Source organism: Lycium ferocissimum, chromosome 6 (genome assembly GCF_029784015.1).
Source record: "Lycium ferocissimum isolate CSIRO_LF1 chromosome 6, AGI_CSIRO_Lferr_CH_V1, whole genome shotgun sequence".
NCBI classification, from domain to species: domain Eukaryota; kingdom Viridiplantae; phylum Streptophyta; class Magnoliopsida; order Solanales; family Solanaceae; genus Lycium; species Lycium ferocissimum.
This window is the reverse complement of record NC_081347.1, coordinates 6,228,381-6,255,700: the sequence shown is the minus strand read 5'-3', so window position 1 is coordinate 6,255,700 and position 27,320 is coordinate 6,228,381. Positions and strand designations below refer to the sequence as shown.

The 27,320-nt window shown below is 32.5% G+C and overlaps 1 protein-coding gene across 2 annotated transcripts; it reads right to left on the bottom strand.

Moving 5' to 3' along the window:
- Positions 1-3,722: 3,722 nt before the first annotated feature.
- Positions 3,723-10,307, bottom strand: LOC132059090 (U-box domain-containing protein 14). Of its 2 annotated transcripts, XM_059451578.1 has the most exons (7): positions 9,588-10,307; positions 9,306-9,421; positions 8,982-9,274; positions 6,698-6,814; positions 6,196-6,609; positions 5,127-5,565; positions 3,723-4,724 (listed from the first exon to the last, which is right to left on the bottom strand). In XM_059451578.1, the coding sequence occupies exons 3-7, from the start codon at positions 9,249-9,251 to the stop codon at positions 4,093-4,095; spliced, it is 1,872 nt and encodes a 623-aa protein (XP_059307561.1). In that variant the 5' UTR covers positions 9,252-9,274; positions 9,306-9,421; positions 9,588-10,307; the 3' UTR covers positions 3,723-4,092. The 2 variants fall into 2 exon arrangements, with proteins under 2 accessions (XP_059307561.1, XP_059307560.1); XM_059451577.1 differs by having other exon boundaries at positions 8,982-9,421; positions 9,642-10,307.
- Between the last annotated feature and the right edge of the window lie 17,013 nt (positions 10,308-27,320).

Here is a 27,320-nt window from a genome sequence, read left to right as displayed (position 1 = left end):
ACTAAGGGGATTTATTAGGTTAGCATGATACTATAGAAGGTTTATTCAAGGTTTTGGAGCTATATGCAAACCCTTACATGAATTACTCAAGAAGGACAATTTTGTTTGAAATGATGATGCTACTATAGCTTTTATCGGACTCAAGGAAGCATTAATCACTGCTCATGTCTTGCCTATGCCAAATTACACAAAGACATTCATTATTGAGACTGATGCAAGTGGGCTAGGTAATGGTGCTATTTTAATGCAACAAAGGCATCCAATTACTTACCTATGTCAACAAATCACTTGGCCCTAAACATCAAGCCATGTGTGTATATAATAGAGAGTTGCTAGCCTTAATCTGTGTTGTGACTAAGTGGTCACACTACTTATTAGGGAATCATTTTGTGGTCAGAACTAATCAGAAGGCCTTAAAACATCTGCTTGAGCAAAATATACATACTAAATTCAAAGTTGCTGGGATTTCTAAACTTATGGCGTTTCATTTTTTTCATTGAATATAAAAAGGGAAATGATAACAAGGCTGCTGATGCTTTGTCTAGAAATCAAGGGTCTGGCTATCTCCTTACTCACTCCTCATGACACCTTATTGACTTAAATTCAACAGTCCTGGGTGTCTGTTGCTACTCTACAGACTGTAATCACCAAGCTACAAGCTCAACCTTACAAACCTTTTACTTGGATCAACTCTCAACTCAGGTGGAAAGGCAGGCTAGTTATAGGTTCTAACCCTCAGCTGAAGCAACATATTATTCACTTATGGCATTTCACACCCCAAGGTGGTCATTCAGGTATGAATGCTACTCTCAAGAGGTTGCAATCTTTATTCTATTGGAAAGCTATGGTTCAAGACATAAGATACTTTGTCAACAAGTGTGATGTGTGCCAAAGACACAAGTATGATGTTGTTGCTTATCCTGGTCTTATTCAACCTCTTCCTATTCCAGAGGGTGTTTGGACTGATATCAACTTGGATTTCATTGAAGGGTTGCCAAAATCCAAAAGAAGAGATGTTATTTTGGTGGTGGTGGATAGTTTGAGCAAATATGATCATTTCATGTGCTTGCAACACCCATATACTGCTCAAACTGTGGCACAATGTTTCCTAAACAATGTATTCAAATTGCATGGTATGCCTTCCACTATGATCAATAAGAGGGATTTTATATTCTTGAGTTTATTTTGGCAGGAATTATTCACTCTACAAGGTGTGCAATTACACAACTCCACAACATATCATCCCCAGACAGATAGTCAAACTGAGGTGTTAAATAGGACCTTAGAAACATATCTAAGGTGTTTTTGTTCTGATCATCCCCAGGAATGGGCTGCCTATTTACCTCTTGTTGAATGGTGGTACAATACTACCCACCTTCTGCCATTAAGTGCTCACCTTATGAGGTTTTATATGGGCAAAAGCCTCCTATTCACCTCCCTTACCTTGCTGGTGAGTCCAGTTCTGAAATGGTTGATAGATTATTGGATGCAAGAGAGACTATCATTGAGTTGTATTATCCAAAGATCAACAAAGAATAAAGGATATAGCTGATAAGGACAGATCTGATAGGGTATTTGCTCTGGGTGATTGGGTATATTTGAAACTTCAACCTTATAGGCATGTTTTACGTAGCAACTAGACCGTTTAACAAATTAGTAGCCAAGTACTTTGGTCTTTATTTGATTATTGCAAGAGTTGAAGTTTGTGGCATACAAGTTGTTACTTTCTTTGATGTCTTGATCCACCATACATTTCTTGTTTCTCGGTGAGAAAAATGTCATGAGGTTCCCTCATATCGGTCATCCTCCTATTCTTCACGTGTCAAGCCCTTACCGTCCATTGTCTTGTTGTTTTGGAGAGGATCATGGTAAAAAAGGGGAATAAATATGTCTGTAAAATGCTGGTAAAGTGGGTTGGTATTGACACTACTCAAGCTACTTGGGAGTATCTCACAAAATTAATGCATAGATTTCTAACCTTCACCCTTGAGGTCAATAGTGTTCTTCAATAAGGAGGTATTGATGCACGATTGCAGTAGAATGAGCTGGACTGGAACTCTTCCATTTGTTGGTTATTTCCATTAGTTAGTTACAAGTCAGTTAGGAATTAGTTCCAGAAGTTAGTTAGACTCATTGGCAGTTAGTTGACAACTTGCATTGTAATTCATATGATTGTTGTGTACAAGTAACCAATTCAACTGTACTGGATATTTATTCAATGAAACAAGATCTACTTCCTCTCTCTTATACATTTCTCTTTAGCTAAAGCACTCGGTTATCCCTGTCTTAGCATCATCCCTAACTCCTAGATTAACATTTTCCATCACTCGATTCTCTTAATGAGCATCAGATCAATTCAGAAAAACATGATGTTGATGTTGAGGCCAAAGAATCATTAGATGCAAGAGAGACTATCATTGAGTTATATTATCCAGGGATCAACAAAGAATGAAGGATATGGCTGATAAGCACATATATGATAAGGTATTTGCTCTGGGCTATTAGGTATATTTGAAACTTCAACCTTATAGGCAGGTTTCTATAGCAACTAGACCATTTAACAAATTGGCAGCCAAGTACTTTGGTCTTTATTTGATTGTTGCAAGTGTTGGGGTTGTGGCATACAAGTTGTTACTTCCTGCTGATGTACTGATCCACCATACATTTCATGTTTCTCAGCAGAAAAAATGTCATGAGGTTCCCTCCAGTATCAGTCATCCTCCTATTCTTCACATGTCAAGCCCTTACTGTCCATTGCCTGAAGCTGTTTTGGAGAGGAGGATGGTAAAAAAAGGGAATAAAGATGTTTGTCAAGTGCTGGTAAAGTGGGTTGGTATTTTTTTTCCAAGTTAAGTCCAAATGGTTGAACAACTTCAATGTGGTTGTACTGGAGATGCCTGTCAGCCGGAGATTTTGAATTTTAGGGTCCTACTCTTGTGACTCTTGCCTATTGGAATTATGGGGTCCTACTCTTGTGACTCTTGCCTATTGTGTCTAGTGTAACTTGTCTACTGTACACACTGCCAGTAACAAAGATAATCCAGTTAAATTTCTCTATCACTCACGTAAGAGTTAAAACATACTACTACATATTTACAGAAAAATAAATAATTTCTAAAGATATTTCCATTCCTGGCTGGTCCAAGTAAATCAATATAAACCCCCACCACCACCACTCACGCACAACAGAAAAAAAAAAATTAAAACTTAGATATATTGACAATGTAAAGAATTTTTATACACCAATATATTTCGACATGATATAACAAGTTATTTATTTCATATATCAACAAATTAAGATGATTCATACAACCAGAGGCGGAACTAGCATAGAACTTGGAATTCAACCGAACACAGTAATTTTGGTTCAAACCATGTTTTTGTCTTGAAAAAATCATTGAATATGCATAAATTGTTACTTAAGAACCCAGTAACTTAAAAGAATTAGAACCTCGAACCCACAAGGTTCAAATTTGGGTTCCACATCTGCATATAACAACATGCAAATTAAGATGCTATGTACAACTACCTGTTGTTGTAAGTAATCTTAACCTCATTGTGTAAAAGAATTGCCCGGTTAGTGCACAAAAGATGAGCTCAAAAAAATAAACAATGATTAAAGCCGGTAACCGGTGTCTAAGCTTCACTTCTGATTCCAACAATCTTTAGCAACCTGAAATGGTAAGAGTAGTGTGTAACTCTTGTAGTAATAGATTGAACACTAAGAAAAACACAGATTTTCTTCATTTCTCATCATCAAAAGTGGAAAGTGACAGTGCTTCCATAATCAAACACTAAGTGGAAAGTATAAACAATAACATTATACAGCTACAAACACTGTTTTGAAAGAAACAACCCTTTAACCCTGGACCAAGCTGTCAAAAAGAAGTGAAAACATACATATAGAGAAAAAGATTGTTGACTTTATAAAGGGATCTTTCCCCGTCCGCGTGTCACAAGTGTGGTCCAGTTCCATTTCTTGTGTACATACATAGACATGCGCGTATAATTACTGGATTGTCTGACCTCCATGAAGTACTCAGGCAGAATTAATCCTTCAAGATTCACACATCTACTTCAATATATATAGTGTCATGAATCAACTACATCGACTCGTTGGAGAAGTTCCAAAACACTTCCGGCTTTTCTTTTAGCTCTATCTGTTCCATTCTCTGACAATTCCTTTAGTGCCTCTTCTGCTCCGAGATCCCTAGCTACCTTTAAGTTCTGTACATCACCAGTACATAGAGACCACAAAATAGCTGCAGAATTTTCTCGGTTCCGAGGAGAACCTGTCCTAATTACCTCAACTAAGATCGGGATCGGCTCAGATTGACCGATAGCTGCTTTACCCTCTTGATGACTTGCAAGTATTGCCAATATAGCAAGTGCTTCATCCATCATTCCACCCCCGTGATCCTTGAGCAATCTCATTAGTGGTGGCACAATTCCCGCCCGTACTGCCCGCACCTTGTTTCCTTGATAGATCGAGAGGTTGAATATAGCAGTGGCTGCATCCTTTTTTCCTCTTGGAGTTCCCACACAGAGCAAATCAATAAGTGCTGGGATAGCACCAGCAGCTCCTATTGCCACTTTGTTTTCATCAACCACTGATAAACTGAAAAGGGTAGCAGCTGCGTTTTCCCTTGCTTCCATGCTTCCATTTCTTAGCACATCTACTATGTCGGGTATCGCACCAGCATTTACAATAGTTCCCTTGTTACCTTCATAATTAGGGGTGACAAAATTAGCCCATGAAAACATGACCCGCCCAAGTTTGGGCTGGTTATTGAGCCGTCCATTTATTAGCTTAGCCCATAAAAAATTTGGCTTATATGTAGCCCAACTTGTCCAAATATTTTCAAAAAGACATTATTTTATTTGATATGTTATATCTAACCATAATAAAGAAAAAATAGTCTTATTAGGGATTAAAAAATTATAAAAGAACAAACAAAGAAATTAAACTTCATAAGAATTGGGCGGGTTGGGTTATGACCCGCTTTTTAGCCCAAACCCATTTCAGCCCAAGTAACTTTTGTGTGGATCAATAACCTGCCCATTTATAAACTCAGCTCATTTTAACCCGCCCAAATTCAGCCCAACCGCACATTTGACACCCTTACCTTCATTTATGGATAGGTTAAGGAGTGCGGTGACAGCATGCTCCTGAGTACGAGAATCTGATGACGATAGCAGTTCGACAAGCAGAGGAATCGCACCAGCTTCGGCAATGCAGACTCTGTTATCAGCATTTCTTTTGGCAAGCAAACGGAGCTCACCAGCAGCTGCTCTTTGCTGCTCCGGATTACCATTAGCAAGTTTTGTTAACAACGAATCAATAGCAGCACGATCACAGTCCGAACCACCAGCTCCAGATCTTTTATTCCTACAAGTTCCTTGGTTTTTAGGCAGTTCAACACCATTGTTCTCACACCACAAGGCAATCAGGCTCTTCAAAACGTAGTTCGGAGTTAATGCCGTATGCAACAACGTTTGCTGAGTCTTAGGGCAGGTCTTGTGTCCTGCATCCAGCCATTTTTGGATGCAAGACCTTTCATAGGTCTACACATGAAAGAAAAGCAGACAACAATTAATCTAAGCCAGAGGAGCAATTAATTTAATCCTATAATCCATCAAGGTAAAATGAACGAGAAAAGGACAAAAATAGTGTCTGTTTGAGGGTATGTTCAAAATATTCCCTTAAGTATGCGATGAACGGTCTCAAAATATTCCCTCAAGTATACAATGAACAGTCTTGATCCTTCAAGTTTGCCAAAAGTTAGCACTTTTAGTCTTCATTAAATATTTACCGAACTCTGTCGGTTAGATTTGACGGGTACTATGAAAAAAATAGCGGGATCTCACATTTAGAGGTACAATTTTTTTCATTTCTGCTATTTGTGATTTATTTCTAGTCTGAATTTTTCTTTTTTGTGTAATTTCTGCTATTTTCTATAAATTTTTAGTGTCAAGTGCAGTTTTTTGTTGTTGCACATTTTAGGATTTGTTGGGACTTTGTTGGTGTTTAAGGTTAAATCTTAACGGAGACTAAAAGTGATTTTTGGCAAACTTGAAGGACCAAAATTGTTTAATGAATACTTAAGGGACTATTTTAAACCTATCCTCAAACATAAGGGACCATATTTGTCATTTTCTCTGAAATGAACTATCAAGAAAATAAAGGCACTAAACCTGTCCGGTAGATACAATAACAGGATCTTTCATCAACTCAAGTGATATTGGACAACGGAAGTCATCTGGAATGACCGGAGATCTGTGTTTCATCAAACTCTTATCACCCTCATGGGCATCCATTTCAGGATTCTCCGTCATTGCACAGTCCTTTAGCTTTTTAAGGAGGAATGAAATTGTTTCAAAACACTCTTCGGGATCTCCACCGCTAGAAATGACCATGTCATGGATGGCAAGCGACTCCTTCTTTAGATCATTTATGGTCCTGAGCTGAAGCTTCTCGGACAGCCGTTTAAAAATCATAGGGTCGGGATCTTGTTCCCTTTGTGCCATAGCTAAATCTATTACCAGTTGCACATCGGGTGACTCCATCTTTCCTTTTGCTCTTTTAAATTGAGCATGCACAAGTTCAATCTAGAAGAAACCAAACAATGTGAAGATATTCAGTAAAACAGAATGGATATCGGGTAATAACCACTGAAAGAATTGCTAGATGACGTACTTGTTCTCGAACTTCCTCGGATATATCAAGCTTATGGTAAGGAATTTGGCTTAGTGCATCTTCAATTTGCTCCGTTACTTTTAGGAACCTTAACGATATATTGTCGATCTGCAGAGCCTGCAAGACGAAAACACAGGTGACCCTTAGGAAAGATATCATTGGTTCAAATCTCACTGCCACCTGTCAACAGAAATATTTCCACATGCTGGGGCCAAGTAAAAACATAGGCTAACACGTGAGGAGGTGAGTCGAAGACCACAATAAATAATGGAAGTGTTTCATTTCTAACAGTTTAAGCTTTAAGACGGGATAGTTTGCACAATTCAACAACTATAAACCATTGTGAACCATTGTCGGCTGAGACAATTCAAGTATCGGATGTCCTAAGAAAATGATATCCGTTGGAGAATTCATAGGAACAGTCCATTCTATTTCCTTTTTTAAGTTTAATTAATGTTAGTGTCTCTGGAACCAAAGCCACAAGGAATTCGGGTTTATAACAGAAAGAAAACATCAACCCCATTTTGATATTAGAACCACTAAAAAATATACAGGAATCAAAACATGGTAAAAGGCTGAACGGAAAGTATAGCTATTCAAGTACTTACTTAAGACTCCGAACACACTGCAAAGCTCATGGAATGTAGTAATCTACAGAAGTTTCAAACTTACAAGGAATGATCAAAAATTACAAGCCATAACCGTCCTGATGAATCTACTAAGAGAGATCGGAAACACAACCATATGAAGACAGGAATAGGCCCCCCAAGAAAACACTATGTAATGGTTTCAAGGTCCATAGACCATATTGCTACTGCCTCATACTATTTCAACTTTATGGGTTCTGGATGTTAAAACGACTACTTCAAGTGCTAGTAATTGGGTTCTAAATTTAATATTTGTCTACTGAATTTCTTAACACACACTGTTTGAACTTTGAACAAAAGCTACTGGTTTGACAAAACCCGTATCTGGGCTTCTACCCCGACCCCTGGCCTAATAAGCTTGACATCTTTCTCAAATTGTCCTGCATTTCAGGAGTAGTTAGGGTGTGTTTGGTATGGAGGAAAACATTTTCTGGAAAATGTTTACGAATTTTCTTATGTTTGGTTGGTCAAAATGTTTTGGAAAATATTTTCTTTAGGAAACAAGTTCCTTAAAAAGGATAATGATTTCCCTAATGAAAATAGGAAAAACAAGTTCCATAAGTGAAATTTCAAGTTCAATATCTTCTCCCCACCCACCCAACGCCCCCCAACCCATTACCATCCCACCCCCTGCCACCCCCAAACCCCTACTCCTCACTCCATTCCACCCCCAGTGTTTTGCTAGATTAGATATAAATGCTCTTGAGATAATAGTTTTTTTTTTTACTTACTTACCAAACACTCAAAAATAAGAAAGGAACCCACTTATTTTCCAAGAAAACATTTTTCTTCATACCAAACACACCCTCAATCTGATTTCTGCTAAATAGTAGCTCAAATACATGGTTCAACTTTTTTCCTTGTCAACAAGCATGTAGCTCCAACAGGACGATACCAACTAATCTATACATAAAATTCATAACAGATGAAAAAAAAAGAGTTGAATATAACATGATCTTTCCAGCAACCACAAAATCAGCAAAACAAATAGCAGGATATAAAACTGATTGTTCCTACACTCAAGATTGATTACTCCTAAGCAATTGGCATAAATCATTCAACAGTGACAAAATTAAGGACCCGTTTGGCCATGAGAATTATTCACTTTTTCCGTAATAATTTTCACTTCATTTCAAAATCAATGTTCGGTTATAAAATTTTCAAATCCAACTTGGAGTTGGTTTCCAAATTTGCAAAAATGGTCCAAACTTGTTTTCCAACTCCATCTTCACAAATTCCAAATAAAGTGCTCTATTCTCTCCTTAGCAAACAGTATAACCCAACACAACTTCAACTTCATAAATTTCATCGAGCTGCAACTGGACCCGTTTGGCCATAAGAATTTTTCACTTTTTTCCGGAAAACGTTTTCACTTTATTTGGAAATCAACGTTTGGCCATGGAAATTCCAAATACAACTTGAAGTTGTTATTTGAAATTTGAAAAAACAGCTAAAAACCTGTTTTCACTTTTTTCACTTACAGTACATTCAAACAACCAAATATTCTTTGCAAAACGTATAACCAAACACAACTCCAACTTCAAAATGCCCATTTGGCCATGAAATTTTTTCACTTTTTCCCGGAAAACGTTTTCACTTTATTTGAAAATCAACAAATTAAACAAGCAAAACAATACCTGTAAAATCTTACTGCCTTCATTAACAGATTTAAGAAGTTCCAAAACTGAATTAAGAGCAAATTTCAACAACACAAGTCCATTAACAACATCATCTTCAACTTCAACATCACTATCTTTTAAATCTTCAATTAAAGGGCTTAAAAGTTTCACCCTTCTCACTAAATTACTGTACATCCTTTTAGATACTGATCGACACTCCGGTAAACCAGAAACGACGTCGATTAACTCAGTTAGCTCATTGATTAAGGCTTCTTTTTGATGATCCATTTGGGGAAAATGGATTCTTTAATCAAATTCAGTTGGAAAAATGGAAACTTTGATGACTAAGTTGGAAATTGAGCAGAACCCAGTTGGGAAAAGGGAAACTTTGATCAATTTGAGAGATAAAAAAGAAATCTTTGGTCAAATTTAGAGATACCCAGTTGGAAAAATGGAATCTTTGATCAAATTTAGAGACATCCAGTTGGAAATTGAGCAAAACCCAGATGAAAAATGGAATCTTTAATAAAATTGAGAGATACCCAGTGGGAAAAATGGAATCTTTGATCAAATTGAGAGAGACCCAGTTGGAAATTGAGCAAAACTCAGTTGAGAAAATGGAACTTTTGATCAAATTTAGAGTGAAATTGAGCAAAACCCAGTTGTAAAAATGGAAACTTTGATCAAATTGAGAGAGACACAGTAGTAAAAATGGAAGCTTTGATCAAATTGAGAGATACCCAGTTGGAAAATGGAGCAAAACCCAGTTGGGAAAGTAAGATATATTTTTTAATCAAATTGAGAGAGACCCTTTTGGAAATTGAGCAAAACCCAGTTGTAAAAATGGAAACTTTGATCAAATTGAGTGAGACCCAGTTGGGAATTGGGCAAAACCCAGTTGTGAAAATGGAATCTTTAATCAATTTGGGAGAGACCCAGCTGGAAATTAAGCAAAACCCAGTTGTAAAAATGGAAACTTTGATCAAGTGAGAGAGACCCAGTTGGGAAAATGGAATCTTTAATCAATTTGGGAGACACCCAGTTGAAAAAATAGCAATGATTTAGCAAAACTTTGTTTGGTTGGAGGTTGGTTGTTGAGTTGACTGGGAAAATCACTAGTGATCTTCACAAATTTGAGGGAAAATTATGAGAGAAACCATGATATTTTGGGTTCTTGAGGTAATTTTAAGATGACATAGTTCAAAGAATTGATTGAATTTGGCAAATGAAGAGAGAAAATTCAAAGCTTTGTATGTTCACACAAAGAAACTGAGCAGGTGAAGCAAAGACGACTTATGAAATGAAACATTGATTGGTGGTCTTTATGTTATTCATTTTAAAAGGAGTTTATTTTTATATTTTTTTTTTGGATTGATTTGACAGAATTAATGATGATTAACAATGAGCATAATACAATAAGACCTTTGCATCTTGAGCCGATGGTATACCAGAAACAGCCTTCTTACCAAGTACTTACACTATGACCTCTCCAGACCCATCTGTTGGGATTATATTAAGTATGTTGTTGGTGTACGGTAAGAACTTTGTCGCACTGTCTATCTACTCTAAATTAATAAATATATGATATTTAGCATTTTTATCATTTATCTATTGCTTAACATGATTAATATATTATTTTTAAACTTTTAACCGTTAAAATTAATTTCCTGATTTTGTATAATTACCCGGTGATTATAAGTATCTACCGAATAATAGTACTCCTATTAAATAACTGAGGTGTTACCACCAAAGGATGTTCTGCATCGGATGATGCTGCTCCTTCCATAATCAGAGATTTTGGGTATGAAAAATTCTTGATAGGAAGTGCATCTTCCGAATGGGTCCTATCCTATCGGTGTGAATCTGGATTAGTCGAGTTTCAATGTAAGTATCGGACACCGAATGAGAAAAAAAATTAAGGTGTTTTCAATGAAAATTTATAAAATATGGTGGATTGCTGTTATGTGTGAACTGGTAATGTTAAAAGTGGGGGGGAAAGAGGGAAAATACATGCATATTTTGTATGGTCAATCTTAACACGAAATAAATTTGTAGCTGTTTTTTTGGACAATAATGCCCTTCTAATTTGAGATCATGTAATCTTTTTCATTTTCAATTTTTTTTTTTTTTTTTTTTAACTTTTGGAGTAATACGAAGTTGAAGTTACTGGAAACATGTTAGAATAGGTCCACATCTCACTAAACCAAATCAAAGAATATTACTATATTATATGCGTAGGATACCATGGCTTTTAGTAATTAAAATTAATTGACCCTAACTTTGTTGCTTTTATATAGTGCTCATGAACTTTGTTGCTTTTATATATTGAGTGATTCATGAGTAAATCCAGCACCTGACAGAAATAGGAGTCGAAATTTAAACTTAAGTCACATAAAATAATGTTTAATCACTAATGGACGAACAATTGAGTTAATTAACTTGGATTTGTGTAACTTTAAAGAACTAACTAGACTGCCTTCTTCAAATTTGATCATTTTGTGGAATTGATTAGAGGTAAGAACACTTAAGCAAAGGGACTTAACTATTGTTTATTAGAACACGTTGAGGGTGATATATACATGAAAAACGTGATGATAGTTTTCTATTTACAAAACCCCTATAACAAACATACTTTTTTTAAAATTAAAAAATATTTTTTTATTTTTATTTTTTTATTTTGCTGTATGTATGAAATAGAAATGAGTCTCAAGAAATTTAAACTTAAGTCACATAAATTTATAATGTTTAATCACTAATGGACGAAAAGTTCATTGAGTTAAAATTAATAAACTACAACAATATTGAATACAACTTTGATACACTTAATAAATTTTTGTGTATGAAATGTGTATAGCTCAATGCGCCATTTTGTGTATGTAAAAACGTCTGAAATGTGTACATCACGATCAAGACTTAGACATTTCAATTTTTATGTATTTCATAAAATGTATATATCTATAAATTATTTGATTCACATTTTGTGTATGAAAAACTATATTAAAAATTTCGCTTACACATACACATTTCATATATTTTTCATACACAACACTTAAGCAAAAAAAAAAAAAAGGACTTTTTAAAAAAAATAATTTTTTTAAAAAATATAAAATTGTTTAAAAAAAAATAATTTTCTGAAAATAAAATTAAAAAACAAAAAATATATGAACATCGTTAACAAAATAAGAAAAATTATCAAATTTCTCCAAACAAATTAAATGATAGATGAACTCACTAATGTTGACTCTCTCAAAAATATTTCAATAACAAAATTAAATTATTAGAGCATAGAAGAAGTCCAATTTGAATGAAGGTAAACATATATTGATTCTCCCAACTAACAATAAATTGATAACCTTTTTTACGTATACAAAGATTTATAAAGTCATGTGAAGTTAGAGGTGATCATGTTATGATTTAATTCCATAGTATACTTTTTCCTATAGCTCAAACTAGGTAACCTTTTTTATTTTCTTTCAGTGTTTGGACTCCGTATTAAGACTCCGATTAATTAATTTAGATTCGCGACGCGTAAAACCCCTTAAAGGGGGAAATACTCCCTATCAGATTTTATTCTATATTCAAAGTTCGAACATGAAATATCTGATTAAAATAGAAAGATTATATCCATCCGACCACTACTTACTGTAACTCAAACTAAGTATTACTCGTAAAGAAAAAGTAGGATTTATTTCCTTTGCACTCCAATAAAGAGACTTGATGCATTGCAGAATATGTTCATATTAGTTTCACAAGGAGATGACATATTTTGAATTTCAGCTATTTGATCAACACTCTGAGTGAGTTTTTACACATTTATTTTTGTTAAAATATGCAAAAAATGATCAAACTTGATATATCAAAGCAATGTGTCAACAGTAGCCCTTTGCACCCTATATATATGAATAGCAATATACGTAAGAAATTGAATTATTCATATTTGAAAAAAGTCACCTTTTAATTGATTGAATTTAGTCATTATTAGTTGAATATCGAATTTAATATATTATTTCATTTAGTCAAATTTATTACACTGTTCAAGATAGAAAATGAACTTTGAAGTTACACCGTCGACGTCCTCTCATTATTATACGTGGAAAGAAACTACCAACATCTAATTAACTTAGCAAAAAGTGATACAACATAACTATTTCATGATTTATACCGTTAACATCACACCAAAAATGTATGATATATTGATATGTGTCACTTAATTATACATTTTTATTACTTATTCGTAATTGCTTTTCCTGCCGCAATACTTGCACCCCAAAACGAAGGGACCAATCTTTCACATAACAAATTCACGATCTAGATGTGACACATAAACTACGTTTGTCAACTAAATTTGTTCAGTAGTCAATAGGTTTGATAATTCATTCAAATTCTCAATTTTAGTCCACACTTAAATTATGGTACATGCTTAGTCGTATTTCGATGGTTACACCAAACCAATTAACTTACTATGATTATGTGATTTAGTAAAATGAGAATATGTGTGTCATTCAATTATCTATAGTTAAGTGATAGATACTATGTCGTCTAAATGCATGTCATACATTCATTTAGTTTGTGCAAATCAGGTGAAAGTGCGTCTGTATCACAAAACTATGGTACATTTTTAGCTTGGAATTCCATAAAAACTTATATTTACCTTTATTTTGACATATCAATACTAATTAATATGATTCGATACAAATATCGGGATAATATCTTATGAATCAAACACACCTGGCCTCTTTCAAATGAAGCTATCTTATTGGATGCACAAGATGTGGAAGGCTGACTTGGCAAGAGTGGGGAGAATTGGTCGAAATGGGAGCATGAAACATGGGGTGTTTTAGACAGTTGGCATATCTTTGTTGACGTGTTTGCCGGCATGCCCATTGCCTTTGATTACTCCTATTGTTGCAATTCTGTTTTTTTTTTTTTTTAAATCTTGACAAGTTACAATTTGAATAATAACAACAAAAATATATACTAGTGTAATCTCACAAGCGGGGAACGGGAAAGGTAAGATGTACGGAGATCTCATCCTTACTTTTGAAAGACTGTTTCGATAGACCATCAACTCAAAAGAAGTGAAATCAAAGCAGATAAGAAGAACAAAGCAAAAGAAAAATATGTAACAGTTACAATGTGAATAAAAAAAAAATCACAAATTTTCTGTATTAGCGATATTTTGCGCTCATATAATTAAAATAATGTTATAATGATTTAAAATACGATTTAAGGTATATTAAATTTGGGAACATATGATATTTGATGCGGTGGTATTTGATTGAGTATGAAAGTAAGAAAGAAATAAAAACTCTTAAAATCAATGGCACAAAACGATCTTAAAATTAATGGCACAAAATGACTCATGGATATTTATATGGTTATAGATCATCTCACTAAGGAGAAATTATAAAGTTTAAAGATAAATTGTTTCTAAATGAGAAGGATGACATTATTTCTAGAAATGCTAAGAAGAACACGACATGTAACTTGAGATTAAAGACCTATTATCGGTAACATTGCACCACCATATTTTATTTTTCAGAAATTCTACTTTTATTGTGACATTTTTCTTGGTCATAACTTTCCTTTTTGTTATTTTACGTGACATTCTTTACTTTTTACTTTTTTTTTTTATTTTTTTTTATTTTTTACACTCTAAATGATATGATGTATAATCACATAATCTAAGCATGTTTAGTTTTGCAAGTTTTAAAAAGTCTTTTTTTATTAAACATCTTGAACGGTCAAATAAGTTCACGTGAAATGAAACGGACGAAGTATAATCTAATGTGAAAGGATAAAATTTTCCCCTGAACCATGCGAAAGGTTCAAATGTTACCATCTGTTTTAGAAAAAATAATTCTTAATTGTGGCACGTGGCATCATGGGGTATTAAGCTACCACCATTTAAAAATAAGGGCAACATTTATTCCATTTCTCTTAATTCAAAGGCAAATTTGATCCCAAATAGTAACCGCGCGGACATATTTGACCCCAACACTATTAACGATAGACAAATCTATTTTATTTCGAATAATTCAGGAGCAAATTTGACCCTGTACCTTAATTAATATATTAATTACTCATAATAGCTCTTGACTTTGCTTGTTCAATTAAGTGATGCTATGGAGTAAGTGTTAGGTAATTCAACCATACCATTTTTTCTAAATGCAATTAATTAAGTCACTATCTATATGAAGTGAGACCAATTGAACAACGCAACGTTGCCGGCAACAGAGAATGATTCCACCTTTTCGTTTGTGTTTTTTATTTTCATTTTTACTAACTCTTTGAAAAAGTCCGAAGAATAGATATGTTAGTTTGCCTTATGCTGAAGGCATTAACGATGTCCATTGGCTGCTTGTTATTTTCAATCTAAAGTCTTCATAAAAAAAAAACTATAATATTTTATAAATCATGAGTTTTTAGATTTCTCAATTCTTAATTATATATTTTAAAAGTAGGATTTTATAATAGAGTGATCAGGGACGGAACTACAACTACTACTGAAGCATGATTAATCGAAAACTCATTACCGACGAATTATATCGTATATATAAGTCTTTCTTTTTACAATATATTAAATCTTAAACACTTTTTTGATTATCCTTCACCATTATCTAATTTCACCACTAGGAGTGATTAAAAATCAAGGGTGACATACTACATCTTTTTTCTGGTCCAGAGTTTGTTTGGTTGTTGATTTATTAGTTGTGTAACTATGTTATGGTTAGATGAGAAAGGCAGTGTCTTTTTTCCTATGACAAGTACATGTATAATCAACAGAATAATGTTTTACCAAAAAAAAAAAAATAATAATGACAAAAAAAATCATGATAAAAGTAAAAAAATAAAATTCAAATCGGTAGGTATTCAACAAAATTTGTTTGAGTTAAAATGAGTCGGTTCAAGATTATTTAAGTCTGTTAAGAACTCGAGTCATTCAATATCTATTAAGTTTGAGTGACTACTTTTCCTATGTCTTAAAATTGAGAATCTTTTCGAGCATGCCAATTGCCAAGTCAATGGTTTGTGTCAAGTTCGAGAAAGATAAAATTGGTTAAGCCCATAAATATATCATGAACTAGTTAGTCCGATAGTTGCTTGGGTTAAAACAAAATTTTGAGTAATAGATCATAAAGAAGACCTCCCAACTTAAGTTGAGATTATTACACTTTTATTTTGTCACGAAATCACACTTTATTTCTACTATATAGAAGCATGGGTTCTAATATTAGGATCGTCGACTACATGCCTAAGAGCAATTTCGAAATTTCATATTTACATGCTTTTTAACTATTGTACTTTATGGTATTCTGTAGGTACTATTTCTTTTAAAAGTATGGGCCCACTTGATTTTTTTACTTCACACGTTTTTGCAGCCATTTGACAAATGTTTTTTGACCATGTGGGCTCCACTCTACTTTGCAATTACAACTAACAATTTCGGCTATTTTCTAATGCTAAATATAAGAATTGAAATATACGAATTACAGTTTAAATAAATTACTACTTTGTTTGGATTTATACTATCATTTTGGTGCTTCCTCTTTTAACTGTTAATTTGCTTTATGCAAGGGCTACATAGTGTCCTTTTTTCATTCGATAAAATTTAGTTCTGCATTAATAATATCTGTTTTGTAAATCCTTTTTATTTATTTCAAATTCATACTTATAAATAATTAAATTTAGAAAGAGATGATGGCATGAAATTCGGTAGGAGAAAGTGTATTTCAAATCTTTCAATTGGAGAACCAAACCAAGAAAGTCATATACGGGAGAAACAAACTAAGTAAAATAATTTATTGATATTTTCAATTAATTGAATTATAATACTTTCTATGATAAAAATTCCATAATTATATTACTAAAAGAGTACTCTCCTACTTTCTAATTTATGTATATGGTATAGGCGGAGTTTAAAAAAAATGAAAGATCTTTGAAACTTGTGGTCTAAAATAAGTCATAGATATTTGTGTGGATGTAAAATCATCTCATTAAAGGTAAAACAGGAAGTTTTAAGTTAAATGATTTCTAAACATAAAATATCATTCTTTTTTAGACAGACTAAAAAGAAAAATGTATCACATAAATTAAAACAGAAAGAGTGCTATTTTTTGTGTTCGGCCTGTGCTAGCACGGGCTTTCATGCCGGGATCATCGTCGACCATGAACTCCCTCAATGATCAATTGAAATTAAAAGATGGGGTCCACATATATTAAAAAGAAAAAAAAAATGAATAAGGAACCAAGAAAGGATTGAATGTGAAATAGCAAAAGCAACTGGGGCCCACATTTATATTTATATTTTTTATATTTATACTTTATACTATTATAGAAGAGGGATAATTTTTTAGGGTATTTAGGTAATTACTCCAAATAAGTTGATTGTTGTACATTTTTATTAGTTTTTGACCGTGCTGACTTTTTAGCCCTTTGATATAGCCGCATTGATTTCAAATGGGGTCATTTATTATTATGACCATAGTCGACAACTTTTTCCAATTAACTTGCCCATTGCCCATATAATCATATTTATGAACCTATTCATAGTTTAAATTTGATTTCAAAATTTATTTTCGCTGTACGTATACATTACTACCTCCTCCCGGTCATATTATTGGACATTTTTAATTTTTATATTTAGTCCAAAATATATAATCATTTATAGCATAAAAAAATTATTTTCTTAAAATTATCTTTCTCAAAGGGTATGTTCAAGCTAAAAACACAATGGTTAGGAAATAAGTCTGATTTTCGATGGATTTAACTTCCCGTTTCATCATTCGTTCCATGTATTTCATTTTTTAGAGAATAGGTTTGTTACATTCAATTGTTTTCACATTAAATTATGATTATTATTTTTTTTCTTAATAAATTGCATACTGCTATAATTATAAATTCTTTTATTCAGAATTACATAGTCTGAAACTAACAATAATTAGTATCGATGACCTAGGTGTTCATTCTGACCTTAACACAATGAAGTTGGATCTCAAGAGTTCTAGCAAATAATTGTGTGTCATGACAAATATTCTTTTCGAAACAGGTTATTATCAAAATATATCAAAACTAAATTAAGAAATTCTTAACATTCGTTCACTATTTTTACATAATTTAATTTCCACATCGCGTTGCTACCTTCGATCTTGCTGCGATAAATGAATCTTGAAATATAAAATTATTCATCTCTTGAACTTTATAATATTTGAAAAAAATGTGCTCTATTACGTTTGAATACGCATAGTTATTTGGTTTAATGAAAACCAAATTTGATAATAAAAATCCCGCACATAGGGAGAGGTTTACCCATCCATCAAAACTTATGACGATCCGTTTTGCTTTATTCGAGGCAAGTTTTTGCCCAACCATTCGTATATATTGAGAGTCAAAAAAATTATTTGCCATTTTTAAATCGAAAAAGGACCAAATATACCCCTGTACTATCGAAAAGATCCACAAAACTTATACCCTGTCGTTATACTTTGGAGTCATTTTTTTTTTTTTTAAAATTATAATTGTGATAAACCAGTCATTTTTCCACCCCAATTTCCTTATGGCCACCACCATTAATTAAATATACCAAGGACTAAGAAGACCTTCCATTCTTAAGGAAAATAATCCTCATTAATGCTAAAGTCTTTTGAATCAATTGGATTTTTGAGTTTTTATCAATTTATATAATGCATATGGCATCTCTTTCATCGCAATTGTTTATTATTTTTTCAAGATGATGAATGATGTTTACAGGGGAAAAGATTAATTTTTTCATCATAAAAATTGAAATGACACACAACAGGGCTATTTTTGATAAATGTGTCAAAACCTACATCCAAATTTTTTTCTCATTCAAAAAAAAAATGGTACTAAGATCTCAAAAAACTTGTGGCAAAAATATTTTTATCTATTTATAGAGAATCAAATTTTATGCAATATCACGATTATAAAAAAGAAATATTAGTATATTTATGATTTTGGTACTATTTTTAACGGTGATATGGACTTTTGATTTGATTAATCTCGATTGTCATTCTTTAGTATTTAATTAACCAGCTTATCTAAAATTGTTGAATGAGATGCATTAATAATTATTTTATTAAACTTAATCCTGTAGGATTTTAATTTTATATGTATATAAGATATTTGATTTTTTGGAATTTCCAAAGATAACGAGGGTGATATTTGACGATATTTATTTGGCCCTTTTCCGTTTTTAAATTTATGACATAATTTGTACTAAAGCCTGGACAATCCTCAAAGACTTTTGGCAAGGCAAGTTTTTGCTCATCCATCGAAGGATCGGAAATTACTATCATATTGGACACACAAAACTATTTTTATAAAATGGAAAACCAACTTTTTTTTTCTCATTCATTTTTAAAATATTCTATTTATACAAATCAAAATGGAATTTTGAATGTGGGAGTTGGGCTACGTTGAAAATGAGATGCAATTGAATTTGGTTATACTTTTTATATGCAAAAAGATTTTTGGAATTTCCTTAGTAAAATTTCAACTTTATGAATGTATTGAAAGTGTGTACAACAAGATTTTTTTGCATGTTTTTCCAAATATTTTTAACTTTATTTGAATTTCATACAAGTTGTATTTGGGCCAAATTTTCATGTTCGAACGTATCGAAAGTAAAAGGTTTTTTTTCAAGTAAAGTGAATAATTTTACGTAGATTTTCAAAAAGGTGAATAATTTTCCAAAAAAAGGTGAAAAATTCTCATGGCCAAACGGCTCCTATCGAAACGCCAAATTGTCCTTTTATTTGAGTTATTTCTTCGTTTTGTCATTTTATAAAGAATTATCGGGTCCAGAAAAAAAAAAATGAATGTTTGACTTGAGTTTTTTGAATCTTACTGGTCAAATGCAGAAGAATGTCAGGGTTGACGCGTTTTGTATGCTTGACCCATCCTTGTGATTTGTCATAATTTGGTTCCAATTTTCAATCTTATTTTACTATTTTCCTTTTATTTGTTAAAAATATAGTAAAAGTATTTTTTTCTTTTTATTCTAATTAATAAACCTAAAGAGATATTTTTAATTTTTTTGATTCTTATTATTATAAATAGTGGATTTTCCGTGCTTCGCACGATCATAAAAATAAATAAATGAATTTTTAAAAAGTTCTTTATAATTTTAACTCTACAATTTGAATAACTATGATACCCTTTTTTTTTCTTCTCCCGATTAGCTCCAACACTTTTCATATAACCAGGTTCACAAAAAATATTGTGAGTGAAAAAAAAAAAAATTAAGACTACAACAATATATACATAATAACTTTACTTATACAACCATTTGTTGACACAACTTCTTTTTGGTGAGAGTAACAATTGTTAATAATAGAAACATATATGATATAACTTTTTTGTTAGTTATAGTCATACATTATGAAGGTTTTCCTTCTATGAAATAATTGATCTCTAAATGACCATATAAACTCTATATACACCATGTATTAGAGCCCCGCACTTTTGTAACCCAAAAAAAAAAAAAAAAAATTGGAACCAAACTAACCCATTAAAAAAAAAAAAAAAAAGAACCAAACTAGGCTTCACGCAGAATGCGTAGCGTGAAAGGACCAAACCGTAACTTTTTTGGTCCTTTCACTACAGTGATTATGTACATGAAAGGGGTATTTTTTTTCTTTTTTTATTCTATCAAAAATCACGTTTTTTTTTCATACTTTGGGCAAAGATTAGTTATGTTTCAAAATCTCGAAATATCAATATTTTATATAGAACTTAATATATTTTTTTGCGTACAATAACGTCGGCTCATTACATCAAGTATACTTAAACATTTGGATCGTCGTTTTAGGGGGTTGTAGAAATTCCCAAGTAAGTTTTGTTTGCTTGGAAACTTTGTTCTTTAGATCTAAGTGTCATATTTTATAGGATTTTGATTTAAGTGTTTTGAAATAAAAATATTATATTAAAAAATAATTCATCCAATCCAAAGAGGTTCAACCAAGGTATAATATATCTCATTCAATGCTCCCACCAAGGTTTGATCCCATGTTGTTGGCATAAAAAAGAAGTGAGTAAAAAAGAGAGGCTAAACCACCAAGCCAAATTGGTGAATGTTACAAAGTAGACACTTTTTATTTTTTATATTGTTCACTAATGCTATCTAACTCGTTTTCATAAATTGAATTTCGAACCTCGAAATTGACATTCAAAACATCATTACCACGGGATTAGCATCTCGAAATAGATTTTATTTAGATTTTTACTAGAGAAGAATTAAATTTTTGCACAAATTTGGGGCAAAATTCAAATTGAATGGGATAACGGACGTTTTTTGGAAAATCGGCTCGGCCAAACCGCCTTACGGCGGATCAAATTAGATCTCGAAAAAATACCCCGAATAAAAAAATCGGGTAAATCGACATCCGAGCGCAAAAAAAGTTTCAACAATTTACAACTAGTTTTCCACCTATGCTCCAATCCTTATTTTTTATTTACGTGAGTGAAGAGGCATATGTATACTTGATGTAATGACCATATTAAACGCTTAAAAAAATATTAAGTTCTATATAAAATATTTATATTTCAACATTTTGAAACGTGACTAATCTTAAAGTATTTTAACAAGTTTCCAAACTTAATTCGAGGCACTTTAAAACCCCTAAAACGACGATCCAAACATATATGTATACTTGATGTAATGAGCCGACATTATTTTACGCTAAAAAAAATATGAAGTTCTATATAAAATATTTATATTCCGGTGTTTTGAAACGTGACTAATCTTCGGTCAAAGTACTGAAAAAAGCTTAATTTTGAGTTTGATTTCCAAAGAACAAAGTTTCCAAGCAAACAAAACTTACTTTGGGGCACTCTACAACCCCTAAAACGACGATCCAAACGTTTAGGTATACTTGATGTAATGAGCCGACGTTATTGTACGCAAAAAATATATATTAAGTTCTATATAAAATATTTATATTTCGGGTTTTGAAACATAACTAATCTTTGCCCAAAATATGAAAAAAAAAACGTGATTTTTGATAGCTTAAAAAAGAAAAAAAAATACCCCTTTCACGCACAAACTTAAAAGTTGCGTGCACCGATTCTGTGCGTGAAGCCTAGTTTGGTTTTTTTTTTTTTTTAATGGGTTAGTTTGGTTCCAATTTTTTTTTTTTTTTTTTTTTTTTGGGTTACAAAAGTGCAGGGCTCCATGTATTATTGTACTTTTTCATTGAAGCAACAGAAAAAAAAAAAAAATTTTACTCACATTAATCAATCTTTACATGTGAATAGTGATTGTAAATAAGCTAATTGGGCCGAGTAAAATACGGATTTGACCCATTTTATATGACCACAAGAGTGGGAGCTCTATTAACCACATTGTATTAACGTTAAATTAACAGTAGCAACTGAAGCTAGATATTCTTATGGCTTTTGTTTGCAATTTTTTCTACATTAGCAACGGACAATGGAACCTAGTTGTGGAAAAAAAAGATCCAACACCTCAGATTGCATTGAATATCCACTCAGTTTACATCATCAGACCATCCAATAATGTTACGTTGCGGGTGGATTCATGAATAAGATAACATAATTAAAAGATATCATTTTCCTCTTTTTGGTTCTTGAAGAAGCTTGTAATCCCTGAATGACAATTGACTTTCAATATTAACAATTTGACAGGAATATGCCTTATCCTAGCAATTCTTATACCCAAACGATTCCAAGACCTTGTAATATTGCCTCCTGATAGACAATGTAAGCACTTAGTTGTGTAAAAGAAACATAATTATTCTTGCATCAAATCCCAACTATTATATTTGACAAATAAATGGCTCTAAAATGGTTATGCCTGGAATTTGATTTTCAGCTCCTTGAAACACATAAACTCTTGGCTCTCTTCTGTTCATGCATTAAAATGTTTAGCAATTCTTATACCCACAACAACACAACTTCATATGCACGCATCTTTTTCACCACTGTAAATAAGAAAATCAGGAACCAACTCAATTACTAAATACCCCAGCAGTTTCAAATAGACAGTGTGCACCAACGTATTAGATAAGCTAGCCACAATTATTTCTACACAACCTTACCTATCAATGCGAACCAAGTGTATGAAGATACAGCTGACGGTCTAGCGCAATTTCATACTCTGATTCACTGCAATGTTACGAAAACTGAAAAACAAAGGTAAAATTAATTTATTGGAGCACCATTACGACAAAATAAAACAAAGCTATAATATGCCTAGAATTATTTACCTTCTTGCTCGCAAAGCCAATCTCTGGTAAAATAGAATTTGAAACTTTCCAACAAGTCGATGAGGAAGAAAAAGGAGGAGGAAATCGCTTCTGAGAGCCAAATCCAGAGAATACGCAAGGAGTAGCAAACAGTCCGTCAACTTTAGACACTCATGTTGGTATTTTCGGATAAAATATGGTGAAGCCCAAATATAACGGATTATATATGGATAACAACACTCAACTTGACACTCGCAAAGACCAATCTGTGTCTTCAGCCATGGGGGTTGCTTGTCTCCGATCCTTTGCCTCGGAAGAATAATTAGGCGAAAAGACCCTTCAAGTCTCGCTATTAACTTTTGTTTGCTTAGCCCAGAAATGGCGAGAATGAGGCACACTAGAAAGAAGACATTTGCCAACAATATATATATATATATATATATATATATATATTTTGGTTGCCATCAGAGATGGACCCAGGATTTTAGCATGGAGGGGGCACCAATGACCAATAGAAAGACTACTTACCAATTCGCAAAAAGATAATTTGAGATCAACAGGTGTTTATGGCAGCCCGGTGCACAAAGCATCCCGGTTTAACAGGGTCGGGGAATGGCCACAACCTAAAGGGTGTGATGTAAACAGGGTCTAGGGCCTTCGAGAGTGTTCAGCCGACCACAATCGGCAAAAAATTATACCGTATATATAGAGTATTTTTCATTTTTTATGTACATATATAGATTTTGAACACCCTAAACAAGAAAAGAGGTTGGTTAAGTGGTCTAGGGTGTTTAAAATTCACCTTGAGGTTTCAAGTTCAAATTCCAGTCACTACATTTTTATTTTTTGAACCCCCTCAGTGAAAATTATAGATCTGCCACTGGATGTAGACAGCCTACCCTAATGCAAGCATTAGTGGCTGCTTCCAAGCTCGAACTTGTGACCTATAAATAAAAAAGTGCTTAGTTCAACAAAATTGAAAATAATCTGATATTACCTTATGAATTGTGATATGAAAATTCTGCCAAAATATAGGCTCATTTTCATCAATGCATAGTTAAAGAGAGGATAAATGACCAACAAGTTTATCCCAAATCTATTTAAAAAAATAAAAGAAACCTAATTTTTAATGACCTTAATTGAACTTGTTATATAACTATGAATACTTGACACTTTGTTAATTAAAAAAAATCCTAAATTCAAAAATGTGATAAGATTTTAGGGCTTAGTAATAAGATAATTATTATTAAGTCAAACTTAATAAAGTTATGTCTTTCTCAATCCCTATTAATAATACTATTACATAGTTGTATAATAAATAATTTATTGTTGTAATACATTATAAAAATCTATATCAATCATTAAAAATAAAAATGGGAAAGAACTTTACTGTTGGAGAAGTCCGATTATTGGCTTGAATTCGGTCGTAGAAAAATTATCGACAATGGGTTTAGAATGTAAAAATGAATTCCTAATCTGTGAGATTGAAAGAATCGACGAGAGAAGAAGGGTTTAGAATGGGGAGATGATTTCTAATTCTCTTCTGTTAATGTGGGGGAGAAAATTTGCTTTTGGGGCTTTTTGTGGGGAGAATTGAATCAGAAAGAAGTGTGGGTACATAAGATTTTAAAGAAAAGCAAAAAAGAAAAGTATTGGGCTTATTGTAATTGTAAAGAGGCCGTCAAGCTCCAAAAAAAATAAAAGTAATAAAAGTAACCAATTGTACCAATCCGGTAAATATATTTTCACTGGGGGAAAATCCTTTTTGTGTAAATATATATACTCTTTTCAACGTGTATATATATATATATATATATAATTTCGCTCACATTTTTTCGAGGTTAAAATCGGTATGAAATGTGTATATCTCGCTTAAGATTTAAATTTCGGTCAAAATGTCTTGTATAAAAACTCTTTTGGTATGATATATGGATGTTTCATATTAGGTTTTAGAAAATTTAGTACAACTAAAACAATATTATATACAACTTTTATACAAATTTAATACAACGACAACAACATACAAAATTTAAGAAACAAATTTCATAAGAAACAAATTTCATATAAACTCAACATACAATTATCATACAACTTTAATACAATTTTGGAATAACATTTTTTAGAAACATTATGTATGCATATAAGCATACATAAATTATAAAAAATTCATTTTTTTTTGAAAATTTCATACATTGTATACAACTTTCATATAGTTAATTTAGCAAATAAATTTTCATTGATTGTTATTTTATCAATTTTCACAATGTTCACGTTAAGATGGAAGAGGCAAAATAATGTCTAGGAGACGATATTTGTTGTTGCAAGTAAAATGCCAAGCTATGGGTGGGCAAAGGCATCATGTTGCTTAATTGCAACCACTGACCTAATAATGAGCAACAAAAAAATCTTCCTTCTCTCTCTGCTAGTTTGTTTTTAAAAAAATAGGAGATTAAAAATTCCAACACCAAGTCAAAACTCATCATATATGTCAATAATAAAACTAAATTGGTTCCATGCAAAATATGTATTGAAGAATTTTGCCAATTATATTATTTTTGTTGCCAAAAGAACTGTTGCCATTTTGTACTTTTTGTAGTGGCAACAGATAGATTATGGGTTTTCTATCGAGGGTAATTAAATTGTTCCTTTTATCTGCTTTCCCATAAAAGTAACCAATTGTACCAATCCGGTAAATATATTTTGGGGTCCTATGATATATATACTCCATATATATATATATATATATATAATTTCCCGAACCAACAACCCTTAAAAGAAAGCAAGAAAGAAAGAGAGAGTCTAGTTCAGTTTCTGGGTAATGCATATGTCCGGAAGGAAACGAAACTGAGAAGAAGGGAGAGGGAATCTGCTTTGCCTATGATTCTCCATTTTTTAAAAAGAACAACCCTTAAAAGAAATGTTCAGTTTCTGTGTATGTCCGGAAGGATAACAAGAAGAAGGAAACATTTGAGGTGTTTCAAAAAGATTGTAATGGTACCTGCGTTTCAGGGATACAAAGGAAGCGTTTCTGAAAGGTCATAAATGGTAGTAGTACCAGTTAATGATTAATGAGGAAATAGATTAATACTAATAAACGTATGAGGTGAAAATAAGGGGAAAAAAACAAAAATCTAGGAAATTAGATAAATAGCAATCGTGGCCTAGGAGAGTGCTACATCAGCGGGTCTATGTCCCTGCTTTATATAGATAGATATATAGATATAGATTGTTTCTCAATTAATTGAATTGTTAGTATTTAAATTTAATTTTTAAAACATTATAATATGAATAATTTAGTAAAATAAAATACTTAAATAATGCTTTTTGAAGAGAATTCAAAATGTAATATAAGTGAACCTAAAATTCAGTGCTGGACATGCATGCTTGATTTTCATTAGAAAAAGTCAGAACTATGCGGCTTCAAATATTAACTATTCAATTCTGAAATTAATTATCTTTGAGCCATGTGGTTTAGTCATTGAATCTCAGCACGAAATGTTAAGGTTGCTTAATCGATTGGTCAAAGCGAATCAACTAGTTTAATTTTGATCTAATATATATGCTCGTAATAGGGAATACCTTAACCTTGGAATTAAACCGAGGCCTAGTCATAAGTTCTTCATTTGCAGTCGACATTTTAGCAGCTTTGTTTGTCGATAACTTATCGGAATATTTCGACCTGGTTCGATCTGGATCACATCTTATCACTGTAAATGCTTGTATGTGACCAGAAGTTCCATTGGCACTTTCTATTACAGTATGTATAGAGGTCCTGGTATACAATACGAGAGTGAACACATCTCTTCAGACAATATGAATTAATAAATTCTGTTTCTTGATATCGATTATACATTTAATAAAGAAGTACTTAACAATTATCTAAAGTAATACTCTCTTCTCTCTTAATTTAGAAAAAGAAAGAAAAACACAAAAAGAAAAAGACCTCTTGAACCCGCTATTTACGATACATCTTGTCCCTAAGAAAGCTAGAAAAAATGACAACCATTTTCAGACATAAACGAATTGGTCTTTTCGGAATTTGTTACATATTATGTCCCAATTTTTTACATTGATCCATTTCTCACGGGACCTTTTAACCCCCATATATACCCATACAAAAAGTCGATATTCC

What these genes read in the sequence shown, in the direction of transcription:
- LOC132059090 (XM_059451578.1), bottom strand. Translation starts at nt 9,251, where the DNA reads ATGGATCATCAAAAAGAAGCCTTAATCAATGAGCTAACTGAGTTAATC. An exon ending in AAGGCAGTAAGATTTTACAG is followed by an intron (nt 6,815 to 8,981) that starts GTATTGTTTTGC and finishes TTCGTCTTGCAG; the next exon opens with GCTCTGCAGATCGACAATAT. An exon ending in CCGAGGAAGTTCGAGAACAA is followed by an intron (nt 6,610 to 6,697) that starts GTACGTCATCTA and finishes GGTTTCTTCTAG; the next exon opens with ATTGAACTTGTGCATGCTCA.